The sequence below is a fragment of the Anguilla rostrata genome, chromosome 4, assembly GCF_018555375.3.
Source record: "Anguilla rostrata isolate EN2019 chromosome 4, ASM1855537v3, whole genome shotgun sequence".
NCBI lineage: Eukaryota > Metazoa > Chordata > Actinopteri > Anguilliformes > Anguillidae > Anguilla > Anguilla rostrata.
In genome coordinates this window covers 67,493,293-67,521,097 of record NC_057936.1, presented here as the reverse complement: position 1 = coordinate 67,521,097, position 27,805 = coordinate 67,493,293, and the positions used below count along the sequence as shown (strand labels likewise).

At 46.9% G+C, this 27,805-nt stretch overlaps 1 protein-coding gene across 2 annotated transcripts; it reads right to left on the bottom strand.

Annotated features, from left to right (window-relative positions):
* Positions 1-71: 71 nt before the first annotated feature.
* kita (KIT proto-oncogene, receptor tyrosine kinase a) lies at positions 72-27,805 on the bottom strand. Of its 2 annotated transcripts, none has more exons than XM_064333970.1 (21): positions 27,659-27,805; positions 23,095-23,352; positions 21,404-21,688; positions 20,046-20,182; positions 19,295-19,463; positions 18,660-18,846; positions 17,926-18,041; positions 17,545-17,659; positions 17,161-17,342; positions 11,680-11,786; positions 11,428-11,554; positions 9,841-9,945; positions 8,457-8,567; positions 8,007-8,148; positions 7,790-7,887; positions 4,858-4,991; positions 3,742-3,864; positions 2,748-2,859; positions 2,214-2,313; positions 1,622-1,727; positions 72-291 (listed from the first exon to the last, which is right to left on the bottom strand). In XM_064333970.1, the coding sequence occupies exons 1-21, from the start codon at positions 27,711-27,713 to the stop codon at positions 136-138; spliced, it is 2,925 nt and encodes a 974-aa protein (XP_064190040.1). In that variant the 5' UTR covers positions 27,714-27,805; the 3' UTR covers positions 72-135. The 2 variants fall into 2 exon arrangements, with proteins under 2 accessions (XP_064190040.1, XP_064190041.1); XM_064333971.1 differs by having other exon boundaries at positions 19,295-19,460.

The following is a 27,805-nucleotide window of genomic DNA, read 5'->3' as shown; positions in this document are numbered from 1 at the left end:
GGGGTGGGAGGGGTAGGGTGGGGGGGGCAGGGGTGGGGTGGGGGGTAGGGAGGGGTGGAAGGGGTGGGGTTGGAGGGCTAGGGTGGGTGGGGAGGGTAGGGGTGGGGTGGGGGTGTAGGGGGGGTAGAGGGAGCCTCAGACCGCCAGGGTCTGTGGCTCATCCAGGAACACGTCGTCGGCAGCCAGCAGGGGGCGTGTGGACGCCGTGCTGCTCCCCACCGAGCTCAGGCGCAGGAAGTGAGGGTTCTGCTCGTCCCGCGCACAGAACCTGCTGCTGAAGTTCAGGTAAATCTGCCAGGTAAAAGAGACAACAATGCACCTGTCAACTCCGTAATCTCACACGCTCAACTCCATAACCACACACAATCAGCTCCATAACCACACACAATCAGCTCCATAACCACACACAATCATTTCCAAGCACACGCAACGCTGAGACAAATTAATGATCAATCAAACCGGTTTACTCTGTACTTTCCTAAAGTTCAGAGTGAGCATTACTGCCAGCCACTGTGCTTTGCTGCAGTTGTAGATGCTAAGCATGAGCTGCCCTGAAGCTGAACAGCTGTTTGTAGCATCTGTGGCGAGAGGTTATAAACTGTGCCTGGGTCAGCGCTGTGGGGAGGGGGTGCATACTGCACTGCCGTTCCTCTGAGTCTCATTGTGAGTAGTGTGTTTTAGTCTCATTGTGAGTAGTGTGTTTTAGCCTCATTGTGAGTAGTGTGTGTTTTAGAGTCTCATTGTGAGTAGTGTGTTTTAGTCTCATTGTGAGTAGTGTGTGTTTTAGAGTCTCATAGTGAGTAGTGTGTTTTAGAGTCTCATTGTGAGTAGTGTGTGTTTTAGAGTCTCATTGTGAGTAGTATGTGTTTTAGTCTCATAGTGAGTAGTGTGTGTTTTACAGTCTCATTGTGAGTAGTGTGTGTTTTAGTTTCATTGTGAGTAGTGTGTGTTTTAGAGTCTCATTGTGTGCAGTGTGTTTTAGTCTTATTGTGAGTAGTGTGTATTTTAGAGTCTCATTGTGAGTAGTGTGGTTCAGAGTCTCATTGTGAGTAGTGCGTGTTTTAGAGTCTCATTGTGAGTAGTGTGTGTTTTAGAGTCTCCTTGTGAGTAGTGTGTGTTTTAGAGTCTCATTGTGAGTAGTGTGTTTTAGTCTCCTTGTGAGTAGTGTGTGTTTTAGAGTCTCATTGTGAGTAGTATGTGTTTTAGTCTCATAGTGAGTAGTGTGTGTTTTACAGTCTCATTGTGAGTAGTGTGTGTTTTAGTTTCATTGTGAGTAGTGTGTGTTTTAGAGTCTCATTGTGAGTAGTGTGTTTTAGAGTCTCATTGTGAGTAGTGTGTGTTTTAGTCTCATAGTGAGTAGTGTGTGTTTTACAGTCTCATTGTGAGTAGTGTGTGTTTTAGTCTCATTATGAGTAGTGTGTATTTTAGAGTCTCATTGTGAGTAGTGTGTTTTAGTCTCATTGTGAGTAGTGTTTTAGTCTCATTGTGAGTAGTGTGTGTTTTAGAGTCTCATTGTGAGTAGTGTGTTTTAGAGTCTCATTGTGAGTAGTGTGTGTTTTAGTCTCATTGTGAGTAGTGTGTGTTTCAGAGTCTCATTGTGAGTAGTGTCTGTGGAACCCACATGTTTGGTGCTGTCTGACAGCTGCCGCTCAATCCGCTCCACAATCTTCCCGAACCCAGGCCTCCTCAGTGGCTCCGCCTCCCAGCAAGACTTCATGACATCATACCTGCAGGACGACACACACCTGGCTGTTCGGCAAATCACCCACAGATCTCTCTCTCTGTCTCTCCTCCCCTCGTGTGCTTCCCTCCTTTCCTCTCTCTCTTAATCTCTCTTTATCCCTCTCCCCTTCCTCCTTTCCTCTCTCACTCCATCTCTGTCTCTCTCCCTCTCCCTCCCTCTCTCTCTATAGCTCAGCTCACACAGAGTTGAGTCAGAGGAAGACCTTTCATATGCGCCTGACTACCCAGCAGAGGTCTCTAATGAGGTCCCCTAACTGACTGAATCCTCCCATACCCTTCGTGAGGCAATCGCTAATTACGTATTACCCCCAGGGAGCTACCGCCAATTGCTGGAACTGGCACAGTCTGGATTCAATCTGGTGCCTTAACTGAATGAGCCACCCAGCAGCCTCTACCACAGCTGTACCTACATCCTAGCAGCAAGCAATGTGCTCTGGAGGGAAGAGGGTCTGTCTCCTGTACATACTCACATCTCACTGGGTGCAAACTCTGGCTGGCTCATCCTGTATCCATCCTTGATCATCTTGTAGAAGGTGGAGTCCACAGGTATCCCTGGGTATGGGCTACTTCCTGCAGGAGAAACAAAAGCACTGTCAGCACTGTTGAAAGGAACCACATCTGATAAAAGGAAATTTTATTGTTTTTAACAGATTAACACCAAGCAAGTCATTATACTCAACCAAGTATTGGTGAATTAGATTCCACCATATCATTCAGTCCCAGCTTCAAGCTCTTAGCCAAGATTAATGCCAACATCTTATAATGGAAATTCAGCAACATTATAGGCCACCAGTTAACTGTGATTAATGAATCTTGGCTCTGGTATAAGAGTTATAAATTTTAAGGAGGTAGTAGTAACTTTTTTAAAAGCCTCTTCATAACTGGCAAGCAGGACTATCAAAATCAATGCAAAACAGCTGATAAAATTCTCAGGTGTTTGACAGCAGGCTACACATCCCAAATAGCTTCCTAATTTACAGTGTTAGAGAAATGTGAAGACATACCAAGAGAGAATATTTCCCAGAGCAGGATTCCATAGGACCAGACGTCGCTCTCCAGCGTGTACACACAGTCGAAGATGCTCTCCGGGGACATCCACTTCACAGGAAGCCGAGCCTGGACAGGAAACACATCATCACAATCAGTTAACTCACAGGAAATGCATCATCAGAAATAGGCCAATCCCAGAGCTGGGATAATCAACTCAAGACCCAGGCAGACAGCAAATCACAAGCATCAAATTGTGCACCAAATAAATTCTGAAAAGTGACTGTTGGTGGATGTTTCGGTTTCGGGCAGTATGCAGCACTGAGTGTTGGACTGCAGCCATCTCACAGCTGACCTGCTGCTGCGGATCTGCTGCTTGGCCTGGAACCTGAATGTATTACGGAACTGTTTGTTCCCGACCAGCCGCTGTGACCTCAGAGGTCACCTGTTCAGGCACTGCTGGCTGTTCCGGAGCCTCAGCCCAAAACCAAAGGTGTTCCTGCCTTTTCTGTTAGGGCCCCAAGGCTCGGGAACGCCCTTACTGCCAGCGTTCGTCATCTTTCAAATCATGTCTTAAGTGTCACTTCCATGAATGCTTCATTGTTTGGCTCACATTTTACTGTTAATTCTCCCAAAAGTTTTGTCGTTTTAAAAAAAAAAAATTTTTTAAAGGTTTTTCAGCTTCATATTATTTAATCTCTGTGAAGTACTTTGCACTGGGTATATGTTTGAAAACTGCTATACAAATAAAGATATTATAATTGTCACATGTGCTGTCTATGCTTGTAAAGTGCTATACAAATAAAGACATTATTATTATCATCACACATACCAGTGAGAGAGGAACCTGACAGGATTTATGAGCGATATAACAATAGATGGCCCTGTCATGTGTGAATGTGTAAGACCAGCCTGAGGCGAATACCAGCCCTTCATCCGATGGGTTTATGCCTGTGTTCCGCGTCGAGGCTCTCCCGGGACATATTTCACATGCTTGTGTCTCACACTCACATTGCCTTTCACCACGTAGTTGCAGTCAGTGGTGATGTCTCTGGCCAGACCGAAGTCACAGATCTTAGCTACTCGTCCCTGCGTCAGGAGAATGTTCCGGGCGGCCAGGTCTCTGTGGATACACTTTAAACACACACACAGAATCACTGAAATACACACACAGAATCACTGAAATACACACACAGAATCACTGAAATACACACACAGAATCACTGAAATACACACACAGAATCAGTGAAACACACACACAGAATCAGTGAAACACACACACAGAATCACTGAAATACACACACAGAATCACTGAAATACACACACAGAATCACTGAAATACACACACAGAATCAGTGAAACACACACACAGAATCAGTGAAACACACACACAGAATCACTGAAATACACACACAGAATCAGTGAAACAACACACATACACACATACAGCATGCACACACACACACGCACACACATGCACACACATGCACAGCACACACGCACACACACGCACAGCACACACAGCACACACAGCACACATGCACACACACGCACAGCACACACAGCACACATGCACACACACGCACAGCACACACAGGACACACAGCACACACGCACACACACGCACAGCACACACAGGACACACGCACATACACACACACAGTCCCGTACTGCTATACTTGTGAGGACTTCCCATTGACTACATTCATTCCGTAACCTCTAACCCTAACCCTAATCACTGCACGCCTAACCTTAACCTAATTCTAACCCTAACCCTAACCCTAAGTCTTAACCCTAAAACAGCCTCTTGAACTTGTGCGGACCAGCAAAAGGTCCCCACTTTGCGCAGTTGTCCTCATCTTTCTATCCTTGTGAGAAGATGTGGTTCTCACAAAGATAGTATCACAAGTTCACACACACACACACACACACACACACCCACACACACACACACACACACACACCCACACCCACACGGACACACTCAGTCAGGGAGTTTTTAGACACACCTTTATCACCACGGGCACGCAAAGTGTCCGGTTATCCTGTGAGACTCCTTTCTAATGAGCATGCTCAGACCGGGGGCGGAGGGTTAGGGTCAGGAAGGGTGGAGGAAGATCATCTTACGTTTTTGGAGGCCAGGAAGTCCATGCCCTTTGCAACCTGGTAGGAGAAGCTGAGCAGATCCTCCGTATCCAGTGACATCACATCCTCCTCGGGTGCTTCACTCAAGACGTACCTGTCGCCACAGGCTCCGCCTCCTGCATGGGGGGGTTATCATCAGAGCTTTACTTAGTGGGTGCACAGGGGTAGGGGTGGGGGGGGGGGTATTGGGGGTCTTCTTGAACCCCAGGCTGGATGAAGACATTTCAATGACTCAGTAATTCAGACCAGTTATAGTGCTCGTAGTGTGAAAAACAGACTGGGCTCGCATTGATGATGTCACATTAGAGACCGGTCCTTCCTCAGGGGAGCGGCCAATGAACAGAAGCCACAGACTCACAGGTGCACTAATACAGACTCACAGGTGCATTAATACAGACACACACAGGTGCACTAGGACGGAGGACGGAGTGTAGCACAGTGGGTAAGGAACTGGGCTTGTAACCGAAAGGTCGCAGGTTCGATTCCCGGGTAAGGACACTGCCGTTGTACCCTTGAGCAAGGTACTTAACCGAAATTGCTTCAGTATATATCCAGCTGTATAAATGGATACAATGTAAAAAATGCTATGTAAAAAGTTGTGTAAGTCGCTCTGGATAAGAGCGTCTGCTAAATGCCTCTAATGTAATGTAATGTAATGTAATACAGACACACACAGGTGCACTAATACAGACACACACAGGTGCACTAATACAGACACACACAGGTGCACTAATACAGACACACACAGGTGCACTAATACAGACACACACAGGTGCACTAATACAGACTCACAGGTGCACTAATACAGACTCCCAGGTGCACTAATACAGACACACACAAGTGCACTAATACAGACTCACAGGTGCACTAATACAGACACACACAGGTGCACTAATACAGACTCACAGGTGCATAGCTCGCTCTCCAAGCAGGCCATATATTTCCATTTCAAACACAGAAGTTCAGTTTTGTTAGTTTGGTCTCTGAGGGGTTTTTTGACGGCTTAGCGCAGTGCTACTCTTTTCGAGAACAGATATTCTGGAACAGGATATTGACAGGCAGCTGTGTGTCACAGCTGAAATACACACTCCCACAGAACACCAACATAACCACAGAACACACACCACACAGACAATCTGCACAGCTGGGTGAGCAAACACAATGGCCCTTTCAACAGTTTACTCTATAACGAACAGAGCCAAACCGAAATGCTAACAGATTAGGCTTCAACACTGGCTAAGTGGGTATAAATCAATTTTAAACATATACTGCTACAGTATCAGGTACACAAATGTGTGTGTGTGTGTGTGTGCACGTGCGTGTGCGTTTGTGTGCATGTGTGTGCGTGCATGTGTGCGCGTGTGTGTGCGTGCGTGTGTGTGTGTGTGTATATGTGTGTGCGTGTGTGCACGTGTGTGTGTGTGTGTGTGTGTGTGTGTGTGTGTGTGTGTATGTGTCTGCATGTGTGTGTGTGTGTGTGTGTGTGTGGGTGCGTGCTGGGTGTGTGTGCACGTGTGTGTGTGTGTGTGCGCACGTGTGTGTGTGTGTTGTGTGTGTGTGTAGATGTGTGTTTATGCAGCGCATATTCTGCATGATTCATACCTGATTAATATGATTTTAAACAACCAAACTGACTTCTCTTTGTACAGCCAAACTCATGTGATACACTTGGACTTTGCCCATTGCACATAAATTCATTTCCAAATAAAGAGAGTTCAATAAAAAAACAAATGCAAACAATATCTGAATGGTCAGCTCAAGTTTAAATGGATTTAATTTGACCCTATTGTTCTGTTTAACGCGAATGGTTTTATGCGAGGTGATCTGTTTGTTTTCATTCAAATGACGAGTGACTGCGGAGCAGGAGGGGGGTTAGAGCTGTGAGCTAACCAGCAGGGAAATTTTCAGCTTGTTGATCATGAAAAACAGGTTCCTGCTGCTCCGCTACCTCTATTGGGGTTCTGTCATCATCTGTCCAGAATTCGCAATTAAACCGAAGTGTTTCCTTCACAAACGCAGCTAGGTTCATTTTGGGGACTGATAAACTTAAAAAAAAACTGTTTGTGAGCCAAAACATGAATACTTAATAAAATAAGAGCTGATTATTAAATTCAGGCCTGTGGAGTCACAGTAAGTCAGCTTTGTGAGGTATTTTAACAGCCTTATGGTACTTCTGGCATTAACCTTGTGAGGTATTTAAAGTAATTTAACAGCCTTACGTGACTGCAGATATCATGGTATTCACATCATTATCAAACATAGACCAGCCCTGTCCCACAGGAGTTAACTCTTTAACCACTTTCATCTGAAGGAAGCCATAAATCCACCCCCTGCCCCACCCCCTGTCCTGCCCCCTGCCCCACCCCCTGCCCTGCCCCCTGCCCCACCCCCTGTCCTGCCCCCTGCCCACCCCCTGTCCTGCCCCCTGCCCCACCCCCTGTCCTGCCCCCTGCCCCACCCCCTGTCCCGCCTCCTGATGTCTGTAAACATCACAAGAGTCAGAGGAGATTGTGAGTACTACAGTGTACATACCGTAGTGTATGGGGAGTGTAAATGTTAGGGTGTAAATAATGCAGTGTGTATAATGCAGTGTAAATGTTAGGGTGTAAATAATGCAGTGTGTATAATGCAGTGTAAATGTTAGGGTGTAAATAATGCAGTGTGTATAATGCAGTGTAAATGTTAGGGTGTAAATAATGCAGTGTGTATAACGCAGTGTAAATGTTAGGGTGTAAATAATGCTGTGTGTATAACGCAGTGTAAAGGTTAGGGTGTAAATAATGCAGTGTGTATAACGCAGTGTAAATGTTAGGGTGTAAATAATGCAGTGTGCATAATGCAGTGTAAGTATTAGGGTGTAGACAATGCAGTGTGTATAATGCAGTGTAAATGTTAGGGTGAAACGCTGCCTTGCCTTTCCGGCCTGTGCGGGGCTGCTTTGTAGGGTACCCTTGCTGTGGGGTGCCGTGGACAGAGGGCTTCATGGCCATGTAGCCATTCCAGTTATCATCACTGAGGGGAGGTGAGAAAAAGAGCACAGGGTTCAAAGGTCAGCAGAACCTCAGATAGTCAGCATACGCTCCACCCCTATACTCAAGCTCCGCCCCCAACAATACTTGGGTGGGACTGACCTGCTACCCTCCCTCTGTATCAGGATGTTCTTGTAATAACGATCTTCTCCCAGCTTGGAGCACAGGAACATGTCTCTCTTTCTCCTCACAAAGTTCAGCAGGTCCCCAAAACAGCAGTATTCTGTGATCACCAGAGTCGGACCTGTGACCAAAACACAGCAACATCACCCAACTAATATCAGAAACATGTAAACAACACACAAGCATCAGATGTGTGTGTGTGTGTGTGTGTGTGTGTGTGTACGTGTGTTTGTGTGTGTGCGTGAGTGTGTGTGAGTGTGTGTGCGTGTGTGTGTGTGTGTGTGTGTGTGTGTGTGTGTGTGTGTGTGTGTGTGTGTGTGTGTGCGTGTGTGTGTGTGTGTCTGAGTGTGTGTGCGTGTGTGTGTGTGTGTGTGTGTGTGTATGTATGTGTGTGTGTGTGTGTGCGTGTGTGTGTGTGTGTGTACTCACCTCCCACAGTGCAGGCTCCCAGCAGGTTCACAATGTTCATGTGGTGCCCCAGGTAACTGAGCACCTTCAGCTCGGACATCAAGGCCTCCTTCTCTGTAGCGTGCGCACTCGCTGTTACACACACACATGCACACACACACATGCATGCACACACGCACACACACACACGCACGCACACCCACACATTACATAATAAATAGAGTGTACATTTAATCACTTAATGAAAGCTTTCACAGAGAGCCCCACACAGAGGCTTCCTGCGTTTGTCTGAATAAACGAGTTGGTGAAAAGGCGCTAGCAGCTGTCTGCGGCCTTCAGGCTGTGGAGGCTATTCTGAGAGGCCCTGACAAAGCACATTCTATGCTGGCCGTTTCCCATTCTGACAGCTTATGGGGACCAGAACTACGGGGACCCCTGTAGAGTGCAGGAGAGGAAGGACACTTCAGGGGCCCATATAAATGAACAGATGGGAAATGCATCATCACACCACAGCACCACTAGCCCTCAGACTCACACACCACTAGCGCTCAGACTCACACACCACTAGCCCTCAGACTCACACACCACTAGCGCTCAGACTCACACACCACTAGCGCTCAGACTCACACACCACTAGCGCTCAGACTCACACACCACTAGCCCTCAGACTCACACACCACTAGCCCTCAGACTCACACACCACTAGCGCTCAGACTCACACACCACTAGCCCTCAGACTCACACACCACTAGCCCTCAGACTCACACACCACTAGCCCTCAGACTCACACACCACTAGCCCTCAGACTCACACACCACTAGCGCTCAGACTCACACACCACTAGCCCTCAGACTCACACACCACTAGCCCTCAGACTCACACACCACTAGCCCTCAGACTCACACACCACTAGCCCTCAGACTCACACACCACTAGCCCTCAGACTCACACACCACTAGCCCCAGACTCACACACCACTAGCGCTCAGACTCACACACCACTAGCCCTCAGACTCACACACCACTAGCCCTCAGACTCACACACCACTAGCGCTCAGACTCACACACCACTAGCCCTCAGACTCACACACCACTAGCGCTCAGACTCACACACCACTAGCCCTCAGACTCACACACCACTAGCGCTCAGACTCACACACCACTAGCGCTCAGACTCACACACCACTAGCCCTCAGACTCACACACCACTAGCCCTCAGACTCACACACCACTAGCGCTCAGACTCACACACCACAGAAACATGCATCTTCTACACTACACCGTAATACATCAAACACGTGAAAACTTGCACACTCACACACTCACACACACACACACACACCATTAAAGTTTGAGTTGGCTCTCATGTAGGCTTCAGTAAATATAGGAGTACAGACTGTGCTCACGTTTTAGCATTTTCACCGCGACGGTCATCACGGAGTCCGCCTTGGACATGCCGTAGGCTGTGGCCTCCACCACCTTCCCGAAGGCTCCAGAGCCCAGCGTTTTCCCTGAAACCACAGATCCACACCTTTACCATGGAGACCGCAGCCGCGGCAACAGGACATGTCAGATCCTGTTTGGCGGCGCCGTTACGCGCAGACGGCTGGAGACAGTCTGTGTGTAAACAGCCTGTTTACACAGTGGGAGGGGCGCTCTGCAGATACACACTCACCGACCAGAGTCAGCACCACATGCCAAAGAAAACCCCCCTCACACACACACACACAGACACAGTGGGATGGCAACTCAGCCAAAGAAAACCCCCCTCACACACACACACACAGTGGGATGGCAACTCAGCCAAAGAAAACCCCCCTCACACACACAGACACAGTGGGATGGCAACTCAGCCAAAGAAAACCCCCCTCACACACACACACACAGACACAGTGGGATGGCAACTCAGCTTGAAACCCAGGGCTGCTCAGCCCTGTTCCTGGAGATCCATCATCCTGTAGGTTTTCACTCCAACCGTAACAAAGCACACTTCATTCAACAGCAAGAGCAGGGCTGCCCAACCCTGTTCCTGGAGATCCACCATCATGTAGGTTTTCACTACAACCCTAACAGAGCACACCTCATTCAACAGCTAGAGATCTGGCTGAGATGCTAATTAGTAGAAATTAGGCAGGCCAAATTCGGGCTGAAATGAAAACCTACATGACGGTAGATCCCCAGGAACAGGATTGGGCAGTCCTGTCCTAACCAATAAGCTACAGGTTCAAAGCAGTCAGTTGAGTATTGAGTAGTGAGTAGTAAGTACTTGAGTAGTTGAGTAGTAAGTAATTGAGTAAGCGTAGTGAGTAGTTGAGTAGTGAGTAGTTGAGTAATTAGTAGCTGAGTACAGAGTAATTGAATAGTGAGTAGTTGAGTAGAGAGTTGTTGAGTAGTTGAATAGACAGTAGTTGAGAAGAGCGTAGTCAGTAGTGAGTAGCTGAGTAATGAGTAGAGAGTAGTTGAGTAGTTAGTAATTGAGTAGTGAGTAGTTGAGTAGTTGAGTAAGTGTAGTGAGTAGTGTGGTCAGAGCCCTTTCCTTTTTCAGGTATTTAAGAAATAACATAATAACGAGAACAGGTCATTCACCCCAACAATGCTCGCCACTTTCCCGACTAAGTTCAGCATTATGTTCATTTCTCACCCTAAACAGAGTCACATCCCATGAAATAATAATTCACTCTAGTCATGTACAATAATGTCTCGTAATAATATGATGTCCTGGAATGTAATATCCTGTTATGTTTATAATTTAATTAAATTGAATGTAAACACATGGGAATTATTACATCTACATCTGAAATGTGCACAAATTGAAACTCAGTTTCAAAGTTTTAAAGTTTTTTTAAATCCTGGGTTTATTTATTGTGAATGACATTTACTAAAACTCATAATGTAAATTCAGCAGGTGCAGTAAATGCACACAGTTCAGTAAATGCAGCAGGTGCAGTAAATGCATGATGTGCAGTAAATGCAGCATGTTCAGACATTCTCACCAAAGCGAAGTTTGTCTCGTGGAAACTCCCACTGATGGTCATATGGCAGCTGGGTGGGGTCAATGTAAACATAATTGTTGCCATGGATACCCTCAATTACCTTCCACTGGATCTGATACTTGGGTTTCTGTGGTGAGAGAGAGAGAGAGAGAGAGCGAAAGAGAGAGGATAATGGAGAGACAATGACTGTTGGGACAGGTACATTTGCTCCTCTGTATGTGGTGTGGCAGGGCATGGTACAGGTGCGCTTACCTGCAGGTACTTGTAGAACAACAGCACCAGAAAGATGGCCAGCACAGCAGCGGCTGACACAAAGCCAATCAGCATGGGCCTGAAGAGCTGGTGTGGGACTGTGCGCTCTGCAGGAGAAACACGGTCAGACATGGTCAGACACCATCAGACACCATCAAATACCATCAGACACCGTCAGACACGGTCAGACATGGTCAGACACCATCAGACGCCATCAAATACCATCAGACACCGTCAGACACGGTCAGACATGGTCAGACACCATCAGATGCCATCAAATACCATCAGACACTGTCAGGCATGGTCAGACACCGTCAGACATGGTCAGACACCATCAGACACCATCAGACACCGGCAGACACTGTCAGACACGGCAAGACACGGCCAGACACCGTCAGACACCGTCAGACACGGCAAGACATGGTCAGACACCATCAGACACCGTCAGACACTGGCAGACACGGCAAGACACCGTCAGACACGGTCAGACACCATCAGATGTCGTCAGACACCATCAGACACCGTCAGACACAGTCAGACACGGTCAGGCATGGTCAGACTCTGTCACACACAGATTCGGTCACACACTGTCACACACGATCAGACTTGGTCACACACAGCTACGGTCCAGCACTGTAACATGAGGCATGTCTATGTGGGATAGGGGATGGAGGGTGTAGCATACACTGATGAAATTCAAACTAGCACTCTTTTACAAATCTGAGAAAAATAAAACTGTAGACTGAGGGAGACCTACAGTCAGAGAGAGCTGTAGAGAGAGAGACCTGTAGAAAGACAGAGAGCTGTAGAGAGAGAGACCTGTAGAAAGACAGAGAGCTGTAGAAAGAGAGAGAGACCTGCAGAAAGAGAAAGAGCTGTAGAGAGAGAGACCTGTAGAAAGACAGAGAGCTGTAGAGAGAGAGACCTGTAGAAAGACAGAGAGCTGTAGAGAGAGAGACCTGTAGAAAGGGAGAGAGCGGTAGAGTAGTGTGGTTTGGAAAGTGGGCCTGTAAGAATGAGCTCAATGCTGAAGTCCTGAAAAGTTAGCGTAGGACCCTTCAGCAAGGTACTGAGCCTGAAACGCTGACGTTAATACAGCTCTGTAAATGGATGTGTTTTTAAAAAATCTGTGATAAACAAATAAAACATAAACTGCATATGTCACTGTGGTTACCGCCACAGCTTAGTGCCTGAATGTGTGAAAAGCGTGATGTCTGCACTCTTATTGGCTGCAGGGTTGTTTGTGTTATTGTCCGTAGCTGTGCTGTGATTGGCTGCAGGCTCGTGGGTGTTGTGTGTTATTGTCCGTAGCTGTGCTGTGATTGGCTGCAGGCTTGTTTATGTTGTGTGTTATTGTCCGTAGCTGTGCTGTGATTGGCTGCAGGCCTGTTTGTGCTGTGCTATTGTTCTTCCTGCAGCAGGCCTGTGGGATAAGACTGTAAGGCTGCTGAGCTGTAAGGCGATTGCGCTCTTCTTCAGCTCAGGGAATGCAGAGTTTGCAGGAACTAAATCCCCTTTAAACCTGTCAGTGGCTCAACAGGCACAAACGCTACTCCGCTAAGCTCATTAGGGCCTCTGTCCTACACCCCGGGGGGCGGGGGGGGGGCTGTCCCCCCTCCCACCTGCAGCACTCTATCATGCATCCGCCCCAGACACCCACTGTGGGACAGTCAGAGTCCCTGCCCCCCCACCCCCACCCCCACCCCACCCCACATCCACCCTCCAGGAGCTCCGCCCCTGCTGCAGATGGAATTTCTTTGTACTCCGTAGTTCAAAACACAAGAATTTCTAGGAAGAGATAAAGGGGGAAAAAAGCACACACATCTCAGATACACGGCACACAGACCCCATATCACTGATCACTGCTATCTCTTTTTGCTTGCGTGTAAAGCAATCACTTGATCACCAAACATTTCCAATCTTATATTTATTATCAGCATTCTGAGCATTCCTGCTTCAGCAAAGCTCTCGTATCTAAAGGTCGTAATTCACAGAAGGTGAAGCTTCCCTTCAGTCTATGAACCAAAACTATGGGACAGCTTTCCACAAAAAATAAAAGAAGCTTTGCCCGTCACAAATTTTTAGGTTCAACAGAATAGTCACTGTAAAATGCTTTAAGGTCATTATTGCAAGATCGTTTAGGGAAAACAGCATTGACTCCACCCACTTTTTCTGATTTCTATCCTGCATGAGTTCACCATCACTGTTTAATCTCATTGTCATTCCATTGTCAAGCTATTCTACGACTTGGACTTACATGCAGTTTATTTTTCCAGCAAGATAAAAACACAATGTGCATTAACACCGTATCACGAGGCTCACTGAGCTGCTTGTCCTTCATATGAAAGGTGTTGCACATTATTATTTTTATTGTTATTATTATTATTATTATTATTATTATTATTATTTTGTCAGCTCAATGTCTGTGACTGTGGAGCAGAGGCTCATCCAGCAGGAGTGTACGTCCTGGGCTGCGTTTCCCTAGCAGCGCTGATAACCGCAGTGCATTCATTCACTATGCATCAAATGTGCCGATCAGCGAGCGATCAGCAGGTTATCAGTGGATGATCAGCGGACGATCAGCAGACAATCAGCAGGCGATCAGCGGACGATCAGCAGATGATCAGTGGGCGATCAGCGGGCGATCAGGGGACAATCAATGGGCGATCAGCGGACAGTGACCCCCAAGGTGGGGTGCGGAGGGGCTGGACTAGGGTTAGGCTTTAAGGTAATGGTCAGGGTTAGGCTTTAGGGCAACGGTTAGGGTTAGGCATTAGGGCAACGGTTAGGGTTAGGCTTTAAGGTAAGGGTTAGGGTTAGGCTTTAAGGTAAGGGTTATGGTTAGGCTTTAGGGGAACGGTTAGGGTTAGGCTTTAGGGTAAGGGTTAGGGTTAGGCTTTAAGGTAAGGGTTAGGGTTAGGCTTTAAGGTAAGGGTTAGGGTTAGGCTTTAGGGTAAGGGTTAGGGTTAGGCTTTAAGGTAAGGATTAGGGTTAGGCTTTAGGGGAACGGTTAGGGTTAGGCTTTAGGGTAAGGGTTAGGATTAGGCTTTAAGGTAAGGGTTAAGATTAGGCTTTAAGGTAAGGGTTAGGGTTAGGCTTTAGGGGAACGGTTAGGGTTAGGCTTTAGGGTTACGTCAGGGTTATGCTGTAGGGTAGCGGTTAGGGTTATGCATGAGTAATACACAGATCTGCCACACCACTTCCAAAAGTCAAACAGAGAGGAAGAGAGGAAAGGCATACACGTTACAGGAGAACTAAATTCATGAAAAGACAGACAGAGAGAAGCACCTGGAATAACTTTTATGCAAATAAGGAGCTGATGTAAGATAGGCCAGCCCTATGCAAACAGGGGAGACCTACAGCAGACACTGTGAGCTGAAAGGCAAAGCTCACAGCGACAATAATTAACATTAATACTGAACCACATTAACACAGACCCACAGAGCCACCTTAACACTGACCCACCTTAACACTGAATCACATTAACACAGAACCACCTTAACACTGAGCCACATTAACACAGAACCACAGAGCCACCTTAACACTGAGCCACATTAACACAGAACCACAGAGCCACCTTAACACTGAGCCACATTAACACAGAACGACAGAGCCACCTTAATACTGAACCACATTAATACAGAACCACAGAGCCACCTTAACACAGAACCACATTAATACAGAACCACAGAGCCACCTTAATACTGAACGACATTAACACAGAACGACAGAGCCACCTCAACACTGAACCACATTAATACAGAACCACAGAGCCACCTTAACACTGAACCACATTAATACAGAACCACAGAGCCACCTTAACACTGAGCCACATTAATACAGAACCACAGAGCCACCTTAACACAGAACCACATTAATACAGAACCACAGAGCCACCTTAATACTGAACGACATTAACACAGAACGACAGAGCCACCTCAACACTGAACCACATTAATACAGAACCACAGAGCCACCTTAACACAGAACCACAGAGCCACCTTAACACTGAACCGCATTAACACGGAACCACAGACCCACCTTAACACTAAACCACATTAACAGAGAACCACCTTAACACATAACCACCTTAACACTGAACCATCGTAACGCTCAACCACTTTAACATAAAGCCACCTTAACACTGAACCACATTAACACAGACCCACCTTAACACTGATTCACATTAACACAGAACCACCTTAACACTGATCCACATTAACACAGACCCACCTTAACACTGAACCACATTAACACAGACCCACCTTAACACTGAATCACATTAACACAGAACCACCTTAACACAGAACCACAGAGCCACCTTAACACTGAACCACATTAACACAGATCCACATTAATACTGAACGACATTAACACAGAACCACATTAATACTGAACGACATTAACACAGAACCACAGAGCCACCTTAACACTGAACCACATTAACACAGACCCACCTTAACACTGATCCACATTAACACAGAACCACCTTAACACTAAACCACATTAACACATAACCACCTTAACACTGAACCACCGTAATTCTCAACCACTTTAACATAGAGCCACCTTAACTCTGAACCACATTAACACAGAACCACCCTAACAATCAATTGAAAACAGAGACAATAACAACAAGAATACTAATACAGTAACACTTAATCGCACTACTACTGTAAAACTGAACCACACTAATACTATAACACTAAACCACACTAATACTGTAACACTAAACCACACTAATACTGTAACATTAAACCACACTAATACTGTAACACTAAACCACAGTAATACTGTAACACTACACCACACTAATACTGTAACACTAAACCACACTAATACTGTAACACTAAACCACACTAATACTGTAACACTACACCACACTAATACTGTAACTAAACCACACTAATACTGTAACACTACACCACACTAATACTGTAACACTAAACCACTGCAACAGTTACAAACAGCTGCACTTATAGTTTAAGATTAAGAATTCTCTTAAACTGATGTTTGAAAAAATGCTTTAAAAATCAGCAGCAAGCCAGCTTCATCTTAATAAATCGACAGGAGGACCTGGGGGCGGGGCCAAACTACAGCCTGGGGGCGGGGCCAACCTGCTGCCTGGGGGTGGGGCCAAACTACTGCCTGGGATGGGCAAAACAAAGGTGGAGAGGGAGAGAGAATGAGACAGAAACAAAGAGAGAGACAGAGAGAGATAGAGAGAGCGAGAGAGATACAGAGAGAGACAGAGAGAAAGAGAGAACGGGAAAGAGTAAGAGAGGGAGAGAAAGTGATAGAGACAGAAATAAAGAGAGAGAAACAGAGAAAGAGAAAGAGGGAGAGAGACAGAGAGAGAGGGAGAGAAAGTGATAGAGACAGAAATAAAGAGAGAGAAACAGAGAAAGAGAAAGAGGGAGAGAAACAGAGAGAGAGAGAGGGAGAGAAGGGGAGAGACAGAAATAGAGAGAAAGGCCTCACCGCCAATGGAGAAGAGTGTGTAGGCCTGCTCCCCCTCGGCGGTGGCCACACACTCCAGCGTGTGGAAGGCTCCTCGGCTGACGTTCACGCGGCTCTCCACCGCCCTGCGGCCAAAGTCTGGGCTGGACACCGTCACCGTGGAAACGCCCTGCTCCTGAGTGGCGTTCTGCAGGTGAGAGCACCTGGGGCACAGAGATCAACTCTATTACACCTGCATGTGTATGTGTGATTGTGTGTGTGTGTAAGTGCATGTGTGTGTGTGTGTGTGTGTGTGTGTGTGTGAAAGTGTGTGTGTGTGTGAAGGTGTGTGTGAGTATGTGTGTGTGTGTGTGTGTGTGTGTGTGTGTGAGAGTGTGTGTGCGTGTGTGTGTATCGCATATGTACCTGGTATGAGGTTGGTCACAGTAGAACCAGGTGATCTCAGGGGTGGGGTATCCCTCGGCAACACAACGCACCTGCCCATCCACAGGACCCTCATGGGAAATGATCAGTGGCTTACCTACACACACACACAGCACACCGGTCACACACACCTGCACATACACCTGCACACACACTAGCACATACATAGCACACCTGTCAGACCTGCACACACACCTGCACACACACAGCACACCTGTCACACCTGCACATATCTGCACACACACACCTGCACACACACACACACACCTGTCACACCTGCACACACACACATCTGTCACATCTGTCACACCTGCACACACAGAGAACACCTGTCACACCTGAACACACAGAGCATGTACTCACTGATGACGTGGACAGCAAAGGACTGATTGGCTGAAGCGTCTGTGTTGGAAGTGGAGAAGGTGTAGACTCCGCCCTCTGAAGCTTTCAGACGCACCAATTTGAGCTCGCTGCTATACCTGTAATACACAAGAGCTCGCTGCTATACCTGTAATACACAATAGCTCGCTGCTATACCTGTAATACACAAGAGCTCTCTGCTATACCTGTAATACACAAGAGCTCGCTGCTATACCTGTAATACACAAGAGCTCGCTGCTATACCTGTAATACACAAGAGCTCGCTGCTATACCTGTAATACACAAGAGCTCCTGCTATACCTGTTAATAACAAGAGCTCGCTGCTATACCTGTAATACACAAGAGCTCGCTGCTATACCTGTAATACACAAGAGCTCGCTGCTATACCTGTAATACACAAGAGCTCTCTACTATACCTGTAATACACAAGAGCTCTCTACTATACCTGTAATACACAAGAGCTCTCTCTCTGAGCCGTGGTGTGTTGAGGTGTGTGTGTGCGTGTGTGTGTGTGTGTGTGTGCAGATAACAGACCCACACACACATAAATACATACACACATGCATGCACAGACACACACGCACATACAAACACACACGCACACACACACACACTCACACACACACGCACACACACACATGCATACACACACACACACCCACACACACATGCATACGCACATGCACACACAAAGGTGTGGAAGGGCTGTATCCCACCTGTAACCCAGGTGTTGGGTGGTGATGATGTGGTCAGAGGTGTTCTGCAGGGTGTGGCCCATGTAGGCCCAGGACAGGGTGCTGGGGGCAGGGTATGCCTGGAGCTCCACCCTGAGAGAGAGAGACTCCCCCGCGTTAACATGAACAGTGCTGTTCTGCACCTCTTCCAGGGCAATGAAGCCTTTCTCTGCAAACAAGAACACACATCATTAACACTGAACCTTCATGAACACATATCATTAACACTGAACCTTCATGAACACACATCATTAACACTGAACCTTCATGAACACATATCATTAACACTGAACCTTCATGAACACACACCATTAACACTGAACCTTCATGAACACACATCATTAACACTGAACCTTCATGAACACACACCCTTTTCCTCTCACACAAACACACATGCACACACACACACATATATATATATATACTTATAGAATGTAGATATTTATTAAATTGAACAGCCTAAACAGATAGATATATTCTAGCTTAACAAACACTATCTGGTCCACACTGCACTGTGCAAACAACACTATCTGATCCACACTATTAAAAATAAGAAAAATTGTTGAAGAGCTACAATATCATAAACCTCGGCCGTTATAACCCTCAGGTGTCATTACCACGGATGTCCAGCAGGGCATAGGCGCTGTTGACCCCTCTCTCGTTCCAGGCCTTGCACAGGTAGGTTCCGGAATCTTCCACCCTGACAGAGGAGATGAGCAGGGACACGCTCTTCACGTAGACAATGGGCTCTGTCAGAATCTGGGTCCACTTCTCCAACAACGGCTTCTGTGGACAGAAGGGATTACTCACGGGTGTTGTTACGTGTCTTTCCAGCTCTTCGGTGTCTGATGGAATTACCATCTCTTCCCTCCGCAGCATTGAGTTACACGTGGCACAGAATGTCCCGCAGGTTAGAACACACCCTAACGCTTCAGCCGTACAGAAAGATAGCTAAACAATGCAGTTAACGTTTCAGCCACACCAAGCCATCAATCTTACCTCTATCTGTCATCAGTAATTTACCCTAGCCTCTAACTGTCATGTCAATGTGCTAAAACCTGACAGCATGCGTTTGTGGAGAACAGAAGAACAGATGGCTGACATGGAGAAAACACATGAGAAATTTGGCACAGCTTAGTGCACCTGAACTGCTCTGCGCAGCTCTGAACCAGCGTGGGACTCAAACAGGAAGCATTCCATCAGGAAGTGCTCAAGGAGGAAAAACTCAAACAGGAAGCATTTAGACAGTAAGCATCAAACAGGAAGTAATGTAAATGGAACATTAAAACAGGAAGAATTCAAACTGGAAGCGCTCACGCAGGAAGTAGACAGACCACAGATGTAAGATTATGGACTGGGGCCTCTTACTGTGTCTCTAGGTGAAATCCAGGTTAAATCGAAGTCGTCATTGACGTTGGTGGTGCTGCAGGTCATTGTCAGCACCTGTCCTTTGGTGAGAATTATCTGGCTGTCCGAGAGACTGACCACAGGAAGCTGGTCCGGAGCTTAAAGAGATGAAACTGTTGTCAGACATCCACAGCAGCAGGGGGCGACACAGAGACACAGCACTTATGGGACATGCAGCAAGCTACAGGTCTTGATCCTGATCTTAAACTTTTGCAGTGAAAGTGAAATGAATGAGCTGTAAAAAAGTGTTCCAGTGGAACTGCATTAAGGCACTCTGATCCAATGTGCAAACAGCCTACGAGCACAGGCCACAGTGCTGGGCAACTCTACACTGCAACACTGCTGGAAAACTTGACACTGCTGTGGAACTCTACACTGCAACACTGCTGCGGAACTCTACACTGCTGTGGAACTCTACACTGCAACACTGCTGGGCAACTCTACACTGCTGTGGAACTCTACACTGCAACACTGCTGTGGAACTCTACACTGCAACACTGCTGTGGAACTCTACACTGCAACACTGCTGCAAAACTCTACACTGCTGGGGAACTCTACACTGCAACACTGCTGGGCAACTCAACACTGCTGTGGAACTCTACACTGCAACACTGCTGGGGAACTCTACACTGCAACACTGCTGTTGAACCCTACACTGCAACACTGCTGTGGAACTCCACACTGCAACACTGCTGCAAAACTCTACACTGCTGGGGAACTCTACACTGCAACACTGCTGGGGAACTCTACACTGCAACACTGCTGTGGAACTCCACACTGCAACACTGCTGCAAAACTCTACACTGCAACACTGCTGGGGAACTCTACACTGCAACACTGCTGGGGAACTCTACACTGCAACACTGCTGGGGAACTCTACACTGCAACACTGATGTGGAACTCTGCATTGCAACTCTGCTGTGGAACTCTACACTGCTGTGGAACTCTACACTGCAACACTGCTGTGTAACTCTACACTGCAACACTGCTGTGGAACTCTACACTGCAACACTGCTGTGGAACTCTACACTGCAACACTGCTGTGGAACTCTACACTGCAACACTGCTGGGGAACTCTACACTGCAACACTGCTGTGGAACTCTACACTGCAACACTGCTGGGGAACTCTACACTGCAACACTGCTCTGGAACTCTGTATAGTCGTACAGTTTTCCTATGGAGGAGAAAGCTGTCTGATTGATGGATCAGAGTCCTGCCTGACGATGGACATTCACTCCCTGCATTGCAAGTCCTCACTCTCCCTCCACTAAGTGTGCGGTGCTCCTGGTGCATTCTGGGGGACCGTCAGGTGACTTACCCAAACGAACGGTGAGAGTGAAGTTAGCCGATCTGACAGGGGCCCCGTCCAGCCTGCCTGTGCAGGTATAGCAGCCCTGGAAGGCCTTGCGCGTGTTGCTAATGTTGACGCCGCGCTCGGCGCTGGCGCTGTACTGCAGGCCCGTGGGGAGGGCGTGGCCCTGGCACGTCTCCAGCCGCAGGTCGCTCACGCTGGGGTCTGTCACCAGGCACGGGATGGTGCTGCTCTCCCCCACCTTGGCCAGGATGTCCGGCACCATCACCTTTTTAAAGACGTTCTCTGGGTCTGCAGCAAAGCAGGTCAGCAAAACCAGCCGTGACATCACAACAGCAGTAATGACATCACAGATATGAGTGTTAAAAAAACGAAACCATCGAGATACTTTTTAGGTTATGACATAAATACTTGACTGTAAATAATTGGGAAACGTCTGCAACCCTCTACTGACCTCACTGCACACACAGAATAAGACAAACCCACATCACACACACTGCGTCCACTGTTCAGAGCGAGATTCTCAAGCTGCCTTCCAGAATTTAGTAGCAAAAAACCACAATTTCTGCTCTTTTTCTAGAACCAAAGTAAGTAAAAATAATTTCCACTTTTGAGTGTTGGCACATTAGGTTCAGTACAGTCGTTTTCTGCAGATGGTAATTGCTGAATGTCGTCTCTGTTCCGTTTAAATGAATGCATTTTAATGGTGGTCTGTGGCAGCCGGTAGCAGACTGTGATATCGGTGGTGTGGTTACTGAGCGGGTAGTGTGTGGGCTGAACAGGATAGGGGCAGTGTGTGTGTGTGTGTGTGTGTGTGGAGGGGGGCAGGGGGAGGGGGAGGGAGGGGGCCACTGGAGCACACATCCCCCGAGCTACCTCCCTCCTGACAGTCAACACGACTCACTCCATACAATAGCCTAGGGTCTAAACTCCACACATAGCACCCTTTAACCTGGCCTTTATTCAAACACACACACACGCACCCACACACACACACACACACACACGCACACGCACACTCACGCACACACACGCACACACGCGCACACGCGCACACACGCACATACGAGCACACGCACACACACATACACACACACGCACGCACACACACACACACACGTTTTGGTGTATTTTTCTGTTGTAGGTTACAGGTGGTCAGGTAGTTTTTTTTCTTTGTGTTTAACACCTTTTGAGATAGTTCAGTCAGAGTAAGAAAGGGTTCGGGTTAGATGATTGAGGGACAGGACCTGGTTTCGTTTTAAGTAAGGAGTAGTTTAGCTCTGGCCTCTACCATCCTGTCAACCTATGTGTGGTAATGTTCTGTATTTTTATCATGTTTGGAATACATTTTATTTTTATTGTATTTAGACTCTTTCTGGCTGGTGGCATTCATTTTGTGTTACTGTCCAGTGTAGTCCCGGTTATTACAACTCAGGTTGACTTTTGGGACAGACACACACACTCGCACACACACACACCTGCGCACACACACTCGCACTCACACACACACACACACGCGCACACACACTCACGCACACACACACTCGCACTCACACACACCTTCGCACACACACACGCGCACACACACACTCACATGTGCACACACACACACACACACACACTGGCACTCGCAATCACACACACTCTCACTCGTGCACACACACTGGCACATACACACAGGTATGTGGCTGCAGTACCCTTCACGTAGATGTAGATGGCGCTGTGCAGGCCCGAGCGGTCGCTGTGGCAGATGTAGCGGCCCATGTCTTGGCTCTGTGCTTTGGGGATGTACAGGCGTGACACACCGCCATCGTCTTCCTCCGCCTTCAGCTTCCTCCTGGGCCGGTCCTCCCGGAACCACCGCAGCCCATCGCCACGGCAACTCAGCCTCACAGGGGCATTAATGAGAACCACCAAGTGGGGCCCCCCAGGGGAAATCACAGGCCCCGCCCACCCTGTAACCATAGAGACACAGTAACTCCACCACAAATCTGTCGCATCAGAGTAGTGTATTTCCCAGTCATTCAACCAATCACAGCCATCCAATCCTTATCCCCAGCTATCATTCAACCTATCACAGTCCTCCAAAGCTTACCCCCAGCCATCATTCAGCCAATCACAGCCATCGGTGCTCAGACTGACCACTGCAGCCACAGATTTTTGTTCTGAAGCAGCACTGAAAGTTCTGCTGCCCGAGTGCACACCCCTGCTGAATATTCATTGGGGGGCGGGGCCAAACGCTGTGACAGCAGTAGCAGGTATGGGAATGTAAAACCTCACTCACTCACTCACTGCTCTAGCGGGTAGGGGAGTGTAAACCTCACTCACTCACTGCTCTAGCAGGTAGGGGAGTGTGAACTTCACTCATTCACTCACTGCTCTAGCGGGTAGGGGAGTGTGAACTTCACTCATTCACTCACTGCTCTAGCGGGTAGGGGAGTGTGAACTTCACTCATTCACTCACTGCTCTAGCGGGTAGGGGAGTGTGAACCCATCACTCAATCACAGCTCTAGCGGGTAGGGAGTGTAACCTCACTCACTCACTATGCTCTAACAGGACTGGGAGTTGAGCCCACTCATCACTCACTGCCTGCGGTATAGGGGGCGTGTGAACCTCATCACCAGCAGCTACAGGTAGGGATGTAAACTTCACTCACTCACTCACTGCTCTAGCGGGTAGGGGAGTGTGAACTTCACTCATTCACTCACTGCTCTAGCAGGTAGGGGAGTGTAAACCTCACTCACTCACTGCTCTAGCAGGTAGGGGAGTGTGAACCTCACTCACTCACTCACTGCTCTAACAGGTAGGGGAGTGTGAACTTCACTCATTCACTCACTGCTCTAGCGGGTAGGGGAGTGTGAACTTCACTCATTCACTCACTGCTCTAGCAGGTAGGGGAGTGTGAACTTCACTCATTCACTCACTGCTCTAGCGGGTAGAGGAGTGTGAACTTCACTCATTCACTCACTGCTCTAACAGGTAGGGGAGTGTGAACCTCACTCACTCACTCACTGCTCTAACAGGTAGGGGAGTGTGAACTTCACTCATTCACTCACTGCTCTAGCGGGTAGGGGAGTGTGAACTTCACTCATTCACTCACTGCTCTAACAGGTAGGGGAGTGTGAACCTCACTCACTCACTCACTGCTCTAACAGGTAGGGGAGTGTAAACTCACTCACTCACTCACTGCTCTAACGGGTAGGGGAGTGTGAACCTCACTCACTCACTCACTGCTCTAGCGGGTAGGGGAGTGTGAACTTCACTCATTCACTCACTGCTCTAGCGGGTAGGGGAGTGTGAACTTCACTCATTCACTCACTGCTCTAGCGGGTAGGGGAGTGTGAACCTCACTCACTCACTCACTGCTCTAGCAGGTAGCGAGTAGCGGGTAGGGGAGTGTGAGGCTGTAATGGGGGGCACGTATAGAGTTCCCTCCGTCTCTCGCTGGAGGAACATGGCTCAAGATGCACATCGGTCTGCAGACACAGACTGAGGGTAAAATCTAACTTCCTACCACGGTGAGCTCATAGTCACGTCCACTTTCACTACTATCATCCCTCACTCATTCCATCTCCATCTCATCCCCATACTCTCTATTTATCTATTCCCTACACTCATATATCATCCCACTATCCACCCTCTATACATTCTTTCTTATCATCCATACTTATTCACTATCACCTCTATTCATCTACATCTATACATACATCTCATCCCCCACCCTCATCCACCCTCATCATCCCCCCTATACTCTATTCATCTATCCTTACCTCATAATCTATCCATCCCCCTATCATCTCTATAATTCTATCTCATAGTCCATCACTCTATACATTACCTATTCATCATCATCCATACTCTCTCTACATCCCACTCTCATCCATCCTATACACTTCTATTCATCTGTCCATCCCTATTCTCTTCTATCATCCCTTTATCATCTATCATCCCTCCACTCATCCATCCATCCCTATACTCTTCTATAATCTATCATCCCTCCACTCATCTGTCTATCCCTATACACTTCTATTCTATTCTATGACTGAACATTTATTATTATTATTATTAATAATAATAATAATAATAATAATAATAATAATAACGTGTAAGTGTAAAATATCAGCAGAAATAAATAAATAATGGAAGTCCATTCTGTCAAAAATATGTTTCTGTTTAGGGAAAAACCAAAATTTAATTTGATTTTAATCTGCAGGCCTGAAGAAGCAGGGAGAGTGTGCTTTCACAGACCCAGTCCTCCATCGTCCATCTTTCCTCGCCCTTTCACCCCTAATTAAACACCTGACCACTACACCTGGGCAAAATACATATCTGAAATACTTCAACTCCCAAGATGCTGGTAAAGTTTAAGGAAGACTGCCAATCACTGAGAATTTAAAAAAAAACACACACACATCACTTACCAAAATCAAACACAGTCATTTAAATAAACATGTTGCTCCTAGTAATTGTGAAAAATATGTTTCTTTTATAAATATCAGCAATGACAGGCATTTTACTGGTGTTTATCTGGTGTAAATATACATTTTGAAAGTGTGTGAGAAATTCTGCAACACACAGGCCCAGCAACACCTTATGTAAGCAATCAATATAGAGGGCTCTTACAGAATAGCAACAATACCATCAACAAACTTAAGCTGAGCAAAATAAACAAACAATAATTATATGAGGTGCAAATTGCACCCCATTAAAATAACCAGCGGCGCACCCTTCCTTATAAGAACAACTAGACCATAAAAACACAATATCTTCTTCAAAAGTAATTTACATACTTCCAAGGAATTCCTCCTCATTTACATGTCAGTTGTCACGGTGGTGGTCGGCCGAAGCCACAACCAAATCTCGCGCACGGACAAACATATCGAGCGGAACGGGATGGAAATATCACAGACACAAAGCGATCCGAATTACGGGCACCGCGAAGACAGCGGAGCCGCAGCGAACTACTGTCAAAACACGGAGCACGGGTTCAGCGCGCGGGGCTGTCGGCGTCCGCGTGCCCACACAGATAACACCGCTGCGCTTCTTTACCCATAGTAACTCAGACACTCAAACCCTGGTATGCGCGTGTGCGTCTTTTCCACATCTCCAGAACTCTTCCTGAAATTCTACACAAGCGTGCTCGTGGAATTCCTGTTATCGTCAGAAAATTAGTTTTGAGAATTAATAAATATTTTTTCTCTGCATGACTGTTATTTATTTTGCGCTCAGATGTGTGTGTGTGTGTGTGTGTGTGTGTGTGCACAAGCCCGCATATGTGCGTGCTAGGGTTTCGCTTGTTAGTGGGTTTTGCATACCAGCGTTCTTTTCAGGGGCTAAATAATTAAAGGCTTGCGGCTACCGAACGCAAGCGGATACACTCTGTATTTACATAGGACTACGTACGGTACAGTCATCCAGCACCTTCCTATGTTTTCGTGACTGTAATCATGAAAGAATGTTAATTTCCTCAAGTATGTGCTGCGTATTGGTCAAACATTATTGTATAAAAAACATCCACGATTTAAGGTTAACTATCAGAAAGTATAAGATAAACCTGTGCTTCATGGCACACGCTTGAAACACGTTCGAAACGGACGAAAAAACATAGATGTCCTTTAGCAAAGATTCGATTTGATTACTGCACAGTATGCATGCGCAGTCTTGACAGTTAACGTGAGGAGCAGCAGCTATAACGAGTCTGTTTCCACAAAGTTTCGTATATACACCTTTAATTAAACCGAGTGTAATGGGTGCAAACTGTGTACGCACTTAATTATTAATACATATTTAAACAACGTCACAGCCTGACAAAAAACCTAACAATGAAATGCCCTTTGACGAAATAAATACTTATTTATGCTAGACAGAGCATCTTTGATACAGGTAATGAAACGACAAATTCGTGTAGCTGGAAATATATAGTCAATATAAAATTATAAGAATTTCACATTTGACGTTAAAACCACTTAAAAACATAGTATAATTATGAATATTAAAGTTTATATAAGTTCATATAATCATGCCACAAGTATGCCGAAGTATACAATTTTTCACATAGGTGACCAGCAAGACACTGAGCGTGTAAAAAGGCTGGCAACTACACAACAAGGACATGAAAAGTAAACTTATTTATTTGTTGATGTATAAATACCATGCCAGTTGTTAATTAATTGGCCAGTTTGTCCTTCTTCTGTGGCTATAAACGCAAATGCCTGATGCCACACGCAAAGGCAGAAATGTGATGGAAAGCAGGGTCCTACCTGGTTGGTACGCAGTTAGTAGCACTACAGTAAACAGGAGCCCGATGTATTCCATTGTCACAGATCCATGGAGCTGCGTGTTGCGCGTCTGTTCTGCGTTCCTGGCGGTCGCTAATGCCGCGATGCGCGCGGCGGCGGAGTGATGAC